The sequence below is a fragment of the Cebus imitator genome, unplaced genomic scaffold (genome assembly GCF_001604975.1).
Source record: "Cebus imitator isolate Cc_AM_T3 unplaced genomic scaffold, Cebus_imitator-1.0 Scaffold122, whole genome shotgun sequence".
Taxonomy (NCBI): domain Eukaryota; kingdom Metazoa; phylum Chordata; class Mammalia; order Primates; family Cebidae; genus Cebus; species Cebus imitator.
In genome coordinates, this window is record NW_016107437.1 from 2,219,357 (window position 1) to 2,228,758 (window position 9,402).

At 46.8% G+C, this 9,402-nt stretch overlaps 1 protein-coding gene across 1 annotated transcript in view; it reads right to left on the minus strand.

Moving 5' to 3' along the window:
* LOC108312180 overlaps positions 1 to 9,402 on the minus strand; it is a 160,800-nt gene that overhangs the window by 107,783 nt on the left and 43,615 nt on the right. Inside the window, 2 exon segments of the mRNA XM_037742506.1 lie at positions 884 to 1,058; positions 8,103 to 8,297. Coding sequence (XP_037598434.1) covers positions 884 to 1,058; positions 8,103 to 8,297 — 370 coding nt within the window.

Consider the following 9,402-nt stretch of genomic DNA (forward strand, 5'->3'; position numbering starts at 1 on the left):
GAGGGGAGGGGAGGAGAGGAGAGGGGAGGGGAAGGGAGGGGTAGGAGAGAAAGAAACCATCAGGAGGCACGTGGCCACCCCTGCTGTGAGCCAGGCACCTTTTGAGTACTGAGCACAAGAGATTTCATTTGTCCTCAAAGGGCAATAGTGCCAGTTTCCAGATGAGGAAACTGAGGTCACAAAGATAAACGGCCCACCAAGGCCCTGTAACTAGAAAGGGATGGAGCCAGGTTTGACCCCAGGCAGTTTGCTTATGAGAAAAGGTTAGGGGTCAGGTTCAGCAGGTGAGGAGGAGCGTGGATGCTGTCTAAGGTTGCAGGCAGTTAGTATAGACCAGGCAAGCTGGAACCCTGCTGGATTTTCAACATATTGGCTCCTTTAACACAACTGCTCTATGAATGGATATTCTGCATTTTTTGTTTTGTTTTGTTTTGAGATGGAGTCACTCCGTTGCCCAGGCTGGAGTGTGGTGATGCAATCTTCGCTCGCTGCAACTGCTGCCTCACGGGTTCAAGCAATTCTCCTGCCTCCACCTCCCAAGCAGCCGGGGCTACAAACACCCACCACCGTGCCCAGCTAATTTTTGTATTTTTAGTACAGATGGGGTTTGGCCATGTTGGCAAGGCTGGTCTCGAACTCCTGACCACTGGTCCCAGCCTCCCAAAATGTTGGGATTATAGGAATGAGTCACCTCGCCCAGGCAGTTGTTTTATTATTTTTTATTAGCCCCATTTCACAGATGCAGAAACTAAGGCCATGGTAAGTGAATCAGTAGGTTCTAGGAGGTAAGCAACAGAGCCGGGATTTGACCTTCAACAGCCTGGCTCCAAATTTCATGCTCTTAAGTGCTTTGCCAAAGTGTCACAGTGCAGATTTCAAGGACAGGGGCTGGCAGAAGCTACCTTCAGGAGCTTGATGGTGAGCTCTGCCAGGCTCAGCGACCAGTGCTTCACGTGACTCCCTGTGGCCCCACAGTTCACAAAACTCAGCTCCTGCCCCAGCACCTTCATGCTCAGCTGGCATCGCAGAGGCTGCTGGACCCCACGCCTCTGGGTCACCTGCAGGAGAACCGAGACAGGTCACAAAGAACAGGGTCAGGATTAGCAAGGTGATACAGTTGGCTGTGTCCCTACTCAAATCTCATCTTGAAGCTCCCACAATTCCCACATGCTGGGGGAGGGGCCCAAGGGAGGTGACTGAATCATGGGGGTGGGTCTTTCCCATACTGTTCCAGTGCCAGTGAATGGGGCTGTCACTCTGCACAAGTCCTCTCTTCCTTTGCCTGCTGTCATCCATGTAAGACGTGACTTCCCCTCCTTGCCCTCCACCGTGATTTTGAGGCCGCCCCAGGCGGTTGGAACTGTAAATCTATTTAATCTCTTTCTTTTGTCAATTGCCCAGTCTCAGGAGTGTCTTTATCAGCACCGTGAAAATGAACTAAAACACAGGGCAAAGCGCCTGTACTTTGGGAGGGGGAAGGGGTGGCTGATGAGCAAGGTCAAGAACTTGTGGGATCCAGATGAGGCTTGCAAAACTGGCTGCTAGAGCATGAACCAAATCCCAACCCCAGACGTGATTTCTCTGACTTGCACAGTAGTGCCCAACGCCGACAGAGTGTGTCTATGTTTTCATCAATGTTCTACTTTAGTGTGATTTTAGATTCATGGAAAAGCTGAAAACTGGTTGGGCGTCGTAGCTCATGGCTCTATTCCCCGCACTTTGGGAGGGTGAGACAGGAGGACCGTGTGAGGCCAGGAATTTAAAACGAGCCTGGATAGCATTTCGAGACCCTGTCTCTACAAAATAAAAAATAGTAATTAAAAATAATAGCCAGGTATGGCGGCACCCGCCTGTCCTCCCAGATGCTTGGGAAGCTGAGGTGGAGGATCACTTAAGCCCAGGAGTTCAAGGCTGCAGAGAACTATGATCGTGCCACGGTGCTCCAGCCTGGGCAACAGACAGAGCAAGACCCTGTCTCTGAAAACAAGGAAAACAAAGACAGTCTGCAAAGACGGTACAGAGAGTTCCCACGCACCCCTCCCCTGGTTTCTGCGTGGTCAGCATCCTCCATCACCAGAATGCATGGTGCAAACTAACCAACCCGTGTCGGTATGTTTCTAGTAACTACACCCCAGGGGCCATGTACATTTCACCAGTTTTCCCACTAATGTCCTCTTTCCATCCCAAGATCCAATCCAGCAAACTCCACGGCATGTAATTGCCATGTCTCCCTGGTCTCTGGTTTATGACAGTTTTTCAGTCTTTGATCGTTGTTCATGCCATGTACATTGTTTATAAGTTGAATTTGTAAATTGGGAAATTTTAAACAAAAGTGGAAGATCTTATATGAAACTCAGCTCTCTGGCTTCTCTATAAAGAAAAACACTGGGGGGCTCACCCTCCCCACAAGGGGCAACAAGAAGGCAGAGCTGAGCAGGGGCTACCACTTTAGCTGAGCATGGGCTTCCTCCGTCTGCCACAGTCCCCACCACTCCCTATTGTCTCTGCAACACTGAGGCCAAGTATCTGCTGCCATTCATCACTGTGCTCATGCAGAGTATTTCTCGGGGTGTGAGTCTCTAGGAAAAGTGAGGAAACAACAGAACAAGGGGATTGTGCATTCTAAGAAAGCCTGTTTGGATCTAGCCCACCTCCCTCCTTCAAGCCTCTTGCCGCCCCCAGCTCTAGTCCAAGATGCTTTTAACAGCAGGGATTACAGTCCTCTCAGGCCCTGGGTTTACACTTGGTGGTTAGGAAACATGTGGCCAAGTGAACCAATGCCCCAGCCATCCACCTTGGTCACTATGAGATGTACATGGCAATGACACTTTATAAGAGTAAAATGTAGCCAGTAATCTAAAAGTCCATTGATGGGAAAATGATTGTGTCAACTGAGGTCCCCACCCATAGAATGAATATTAACATACCTGTGTACGGCGAGCTTCTACTAAGAAACTACTCAAGAGATAATAATTACAGAAAAAGCAGGCTAAAGAGACATACACCTTAAGACTAAGAAATTTCACTCCTTGGCCTCCTCCATATAGCATGCAACAGGTAAATAAAAATGTCTTTATGAAGAATTTTGTTGTGCTATTATCTTAGGGTTGAATCAGGGCCGAGATAGAGGCAGAGGCAGGTGAGGTCTGGGGATCTCTTAGAGATCAGAATTTGTCTGAGAGACACAGAGCCTACAGTTCACCCAGAAACGGGGCTGTATCTAAGAGGACAGGGGCTAGAATTGGTGAGTCTGAAAGTTTTTTCAAGTGTATGTGTGAGGGCAAGGGTAGCTATAAAACCATTCTCCTTCCTCCCCCTATACCTTCTCTAGCTCCCAAATAGAAGGGCAGGGACCCCTGAGAAGGGAACAGAGTCACAATTCCCCCAAGTTCATCTGATCCACACAGAGCTTCCAGCAGACAATGAGTTGGGCATATGCCTTGGTGCTGCCTGACCCCTCCCCCAGCTCAGAGCTTCTTCTCTCCACCTATGCCCGACAGGTATGAATACATACATTCCCTAAGACCTAAGAGTCTTCATCAACTCATGGATACACAAATTGTTGTACGGTCACACAACGGAATACGACACAGCTATGAAAATGAACAAATTATAAGTACACACTGCAGTATGGAGAAATCTCACCAATTTTAAACCAAAGAAGTCAGGCACAAAAAGGAGTACAGGAGCAGCACTATTCACAGTCCCTGAACAGCAGAAACAACCCAAATGTCCATCAACGAACGAATGAATGAACACATGTGGCACATCTGGGCCATTTGAAATAGGAGTCGGCCTTAGGCAGGAATGGGGTACTGAGCTGTGCTGCAGTATGGGTGAACCTCCAAAACACCAGGCTAAGAGAAAGAAGTCAGACACAAAGGTCACGTATTTTATGGCTCCATTTGTATGAAATATCCAAATTAGGTAAATCCAGAGAGACAGGAAGCATACCAGTGGCTGTGAGAGGCTAGGAGGAGGGGGTGCTGGGGACTGATTCTTTCATGGGTATGGGGTTTCCTTTGCAGGTGATGAAAATGTTCTGGAACCAGACAGAGGTGCTGATGGCATGACACGGTGAATGTACTAAATACCACAGAATCGTTCACTTCATTTTTAATTTTTATTATTTTTTTTGAGATGGAGTCTCACTCTGTCACCCAGGCTGGGGTGCAGTGATGCGATCTCGGCTCACTGCAACCTCTGCCTCGCAGACTCAAGTGATTCTCCTGCCTCAGCCTCACAAATAGCTGGGATTACAGGCATGCACCACCATGCCTAGTGATTTTTTTGTATTTTTAGTAGAGACAGGGTTTCCCCATGTTGACCAGGCTGGTCTGAAACTCCTGAGCTCAAGTGATCCACTCATCTTGGCCTCCCAACTTCGGGATTACAGACATTAGCCAGTATGCCCAGCCAACCGTTTGCTTTAAAATGCTTATTTTTACACATGAGAATTTTATCTCCTTTAAAAAAGAATACAGAGTGAATGATTCTATTTACATAATGTTTACAAAAGAAGCTGGATGTGACTTCTACTGGCAACCAAGTTGGATTGGATTCAACCTCCTACATGGAGCAGCTGCAGACCCAGATGGCCCAAGACACAGACATCAGGCACCCCAAGACGATGAACCCCGAGAGATGAAAAGGAGCGAGGTGAGCCCAGCTTCCTGCCCAGAGTGTCCACACTGCAGTGCAGGGAGGGGAATGGAGGCTGAGTCGGGGGACTCCCTGAGCTGAGGAGCTGAGGGTCTGGGGAGACCCTGGCAGCTGGCTTCACAGGGCAGGGTGGCAGAGAGGAGAGAGTGCACAGAGAGCATGCTAAGAGGTCTACACAAGGTCCTATGAGAATCTCTAGTGTCCCATCGGGCAAAAATTTCTGAGCTGTAACAGCCAAAGCACTATCCATCAAAGAAACTAGTAAACCTGACTTCATCAAAATTAAGACTTCCTGGTATTTTTTGAAAGACACCATTAAGAGAACAAAAAGACACACCACAGACTGGGAGAAAGTATTTCCAAGTTACAAATCTGATGAAGAACTTGTTTTTGGTCAGGTGTGGTGGGTCACACCTGTAATCCCAGCACTTTGGAAGGCCGAGGCAGGAGGATCACTTGAGGCCAGGAGTTCAAGACCAGCCTGGGCAACAGAGTGAGACCCCATCTCTACAAAAAGAGAAAAAAACTTAGCTACGTGTGGTTGCACCACCTGTAGTCCCAGCTACTCAGGTGGCTGAGGCAGGAAGACCATTTGAGCCCAGGAGGTCAAGGTTGCAGTGAGGTATGATCACACTACTGCATTCCAGCCTGGATGACAGAACCAGACCCCAAGTCAAAAAAAGAAAAAATAACTTGTTTCTGGAATATAGAAAAAATTCTCAAAACTCAATAATAAGAAACAATTCAACAAAATAAGATGAGCGAAAGATTTGTTCGTACACTTCACCAAAGAAGATATACCATAGCATGTAAGCACGTGAAAAGATGATCAATGTCATCAGTCATTAGGGAAATGCAAATTAAAGCCATGAGCTACTACTATACCCTATTGGAATGGCTAAAATTAAAAAGTCTAACCATACCAAGTGCTGGTGAGGATGTGGAGAAACTGTAACTCTCACACACTGCCAGTGGGAATGCAAAAACAGTACAACCACTTGGGAGAACTGTTGAGCAGCTCTAGAAAAAATTAAACATATACCTGCCATATGAGCCAGCCACACCTACTAATTATTCAAGAGAAACAAAAGCACACACCCAAAGACTTGTACATAAATAATTCATAGCAGCTTTATTTTTAATAGCCAAACCCTGGAAACAACTAGAAAGTCTATCAACAGGTGAATGGAAAAACAAACTCTGGTGTATCTATTCAATGGAATATCATTTAGCAATAAAAAGAAATAAACTACATTATACCCTACAATGTGGATGAGTCTCAGAAAAATTATACTGACTAAAAGAGGGCAAACAAAAAGCATTATATGCTTTTCTAAAAAAGGACATGGTGGTCAGGTGCAGTGGCTCACACTTATAATCCCAGCACTTTGGGAGGCCAAGGCAGGAGGACTGCTTGAGCCCAGGAGGTTGATACCAGCCCGGACAACATAGTGAGACCCTACCTCTACAACATTAAAAAAAAAAAAAAAAAAACTATAGGACGTTGGTGTAGGCAAGGACTTCATGACCAAAACACCAAAAGTATTGACAACAAAAGCCAAAATAGACAAATGGGACCTAATCAAACTCCACAGCTTCTGCACAGCAAAAGAAACAATCATTAGAGTGAATCGGCAACCAACAGATTGGGAAAAAATTTTTGCAGTTTACCCATCTGACAAAGGGCTGATATCCAGAATTTACAAAGAACTACAACAGATTTACAAGAGAAAAACTAACAAGCCCATTCAAAAGTGGGCAAAGGATATGAACAGACACTTTACAAAAGAAGACATATGTGAGGCCAACAAACATATGAAAAAATGCTCATCATCACTGGTCATCAGAGAAATGCAAATCAAAACTACATTGAGATACCATCTCACGCCAGTTTGAATGGCGATCATTAAAAAATCTGGAGACAACAGAAGCTGGAGAGGATGTGGAGAAATAGGAACACTTTTACACTGTTGGTGGGAGTGTAAATTAGTTCAACCATTGTGGAAGACAGTGTGGCGATTCCTCAAGGACCTAGAAATAGAAATTCCATTTGACCCAGCAATCCCATTACTGGGTATATATCCAAAGGATTACAAATCGTTCTACTATAAGGACACATGCACACGAATGTTCATTGCAGCACTGTTTACAATAGCAAAGACCTGGAACCAACCCAAATGCCCATTGACGATAGACTGGATAGGGAAAATGTGGCACATATACACCATGGAACATTATGCAGCCATCAAAAACGATGAGTTTGGGTCCTTTGTAGGGACATGGATGAACCTGGAAACCATCATTCTCAGCAAACTGACAGAAGAGCAGAAGATCAAACACCGCATGTTCTCACTCATAGGCGGGTGTTGAACAATGAGAACACATGGACACAGGGAGGGGAGCACTACACACTGGGGTCAGTTGGGGGGAAATAGGGGAGGGACGGTGGGGGGTGGGGAGAGATAGCAAGGGGAGAAATGCCAGATGTAGGTGATGGGGAGGAAGGCAGCAAATCACACTGCCACGTGTGTTCCTATGCAACAATTTTGCATGTTCTTCACATGTACCCCAAAACCTAAAATGCAATAAAATAAATAAATGGGAAAAAAAAAAAACTAGATAGGCATGACAGCACAAGCCTACAGTCCCAGCTACTCTGGAAGCTGAGGTGGAAGGATTGCTTGAGCAGAGAGGCAGAGGTTGTGATGAGCCGAGATCACACCACTGTACTCCAGCCTAGGTGACACAGTAAGACTGTCCCAAGAAGAAAAAAAAAAGGCATGTGTGATCTAGTTTACATAATATTCTAGAAAGTAAAAGACTCTACAGTGACAGAAAGCCTCTCACTAGTTTCTGGGGACAAGCAGCAGCAGAAGGAAGGGATTACTAAGGATCTGGAAGAGACTTTTGGGGTGACAGGTATGTTCATAAACTTTATCATGGTGATGATTTCTTGAATATGTACATGGGTCAGAATGTATCCAGTTGTACACCTTAACCATGTACTACTGTTCACCGTGTGCCAATTAGACATCAACAAAGCTGATTTTTAAAAAGCAGAACTCATTGATGCTGCCCTAAGTCAGAAGAGTGGTACCCCAGTTAAGGATGGGTATTAACAAGAACGGGGGACAAGGCAGAGGCTGGGGGCTAAAGATGGTCCGCGTGCTGGTGACATGGGCATGTTGAGATGGTGGACAGGAGAGCTGTACACTTACAACTTAGGGTCTTTCCCGTGCACAGGATCGATTTTCATCAACACCTTTTCCAAATAAAGCCAACTACGAGCTGACTATTCAGATCTGGACCAGCCACTTAGTTCTGCAAGGAGTCGGCAGGGTCAGAGTTCACAAATACCCAAGTTTCAGGTTCCAAAGCCCAAGAATGAAGCGGGGTGGGCCTGCCTGGTGGAGCAGGGTGGGTGTGGCCACCTCTCTTACCTTCTGCTGAAGGTCTCTCATCCTTCTAGCTCTGTCTCCTGGACACTTGGGGCTGGCTGGCCGTGGTGCAGGCCCAGGTTCCGGTCCTGGGGGCTTCTCTGCCTCGGCCTCTCTTCCGTCTTCCTGACCCCAGAATGACTTCCTGCCAAACAGCCTGCGAGCAATTTCCTCAGCATTTTCCAGCCGGAGCCCGAGCTAAGAAGAGAAGCCAGGGGCTCAGGAAGGAACAATTCAATCACAGGGGTGATGACAAGCTGTCAGACTGGGGATATGAATGACAGACCCAGAAGCCTTGAGCAGGGCACTCCAGGCTCCCTGGTGCCCACCTGGACTCAGGTTCAGGGACACAACCTTGGGAAATCCATCACTCTGTGTATCTACTTGGTACACACCACACTGGAAAAATTCTTGCCGACTCTTTTAGGCTTGGATCAAATGTCACCACCTCCAGGAAGCCCCCCTGAACTCTCATGTCACTTTCTTCCTACCTCCTCTGCCCTACACACAATATACTCAGACTGGAAAGTGTATCTCCCTCACAAGATCCATGATAAGGGCAAGGACTCATGTCTCAATCACTAGATACCTGCCCGACTTGGCCTGGGGCGGTTCTCAAAATTTGATAGGTGGATAAATGGATCCTTCCTCCTGTCCCTCCTGCCTTCCACCTACCCTTCTGTCCTTCCCATTCATCCACCCATCTTTTCTTTTTTTTTTTGAGATGGAGTCTCACTCTATCACCCAGGCTGGAGTGCAGTGGCACAATCACAGCTCACCGCAACCTCTGCCGCCCAGGCTCAAGCAATTCTCCTGCCTCAGTCTCCCTAGTAACTGGGATTATAGGCGCCTACCACCATGCCCAGATAATTTTTTGTATTTTTTAAATAGAGATGGGGTTTCACTATCTTGGCCAGGCTGGTCTTGAACTTTTGACTTCGTGATCCACCTGCCTCAGCCTCCCAAAGTGCTGGGATTATAGGCGTCAGCCACCAAACCCAGCCACCTTCCATCTTTTCTATCCTTTGTCCTATCCGTCCTTAGTTCCTCTTCATCCATCTGCTTTTCCTTTCTTATGGACACCTCTTCTTCCATCTATTCTTTCTTCCCTCTTTCCATCCAGACATCTCTGATAGCGTTTGCAGACAAGTCACCAGAGTCCAGCTCTTCACAATGACTAGTGGGTGGATGGATGGATAATGGATGGATGTGTGACTCAGAGGATGGACTGATGGATGGATGTGGGTGCACATGGCTGGCTAGGTGGATGAAAGATGGCTGAGTGGGAGAACAGATGAATAGA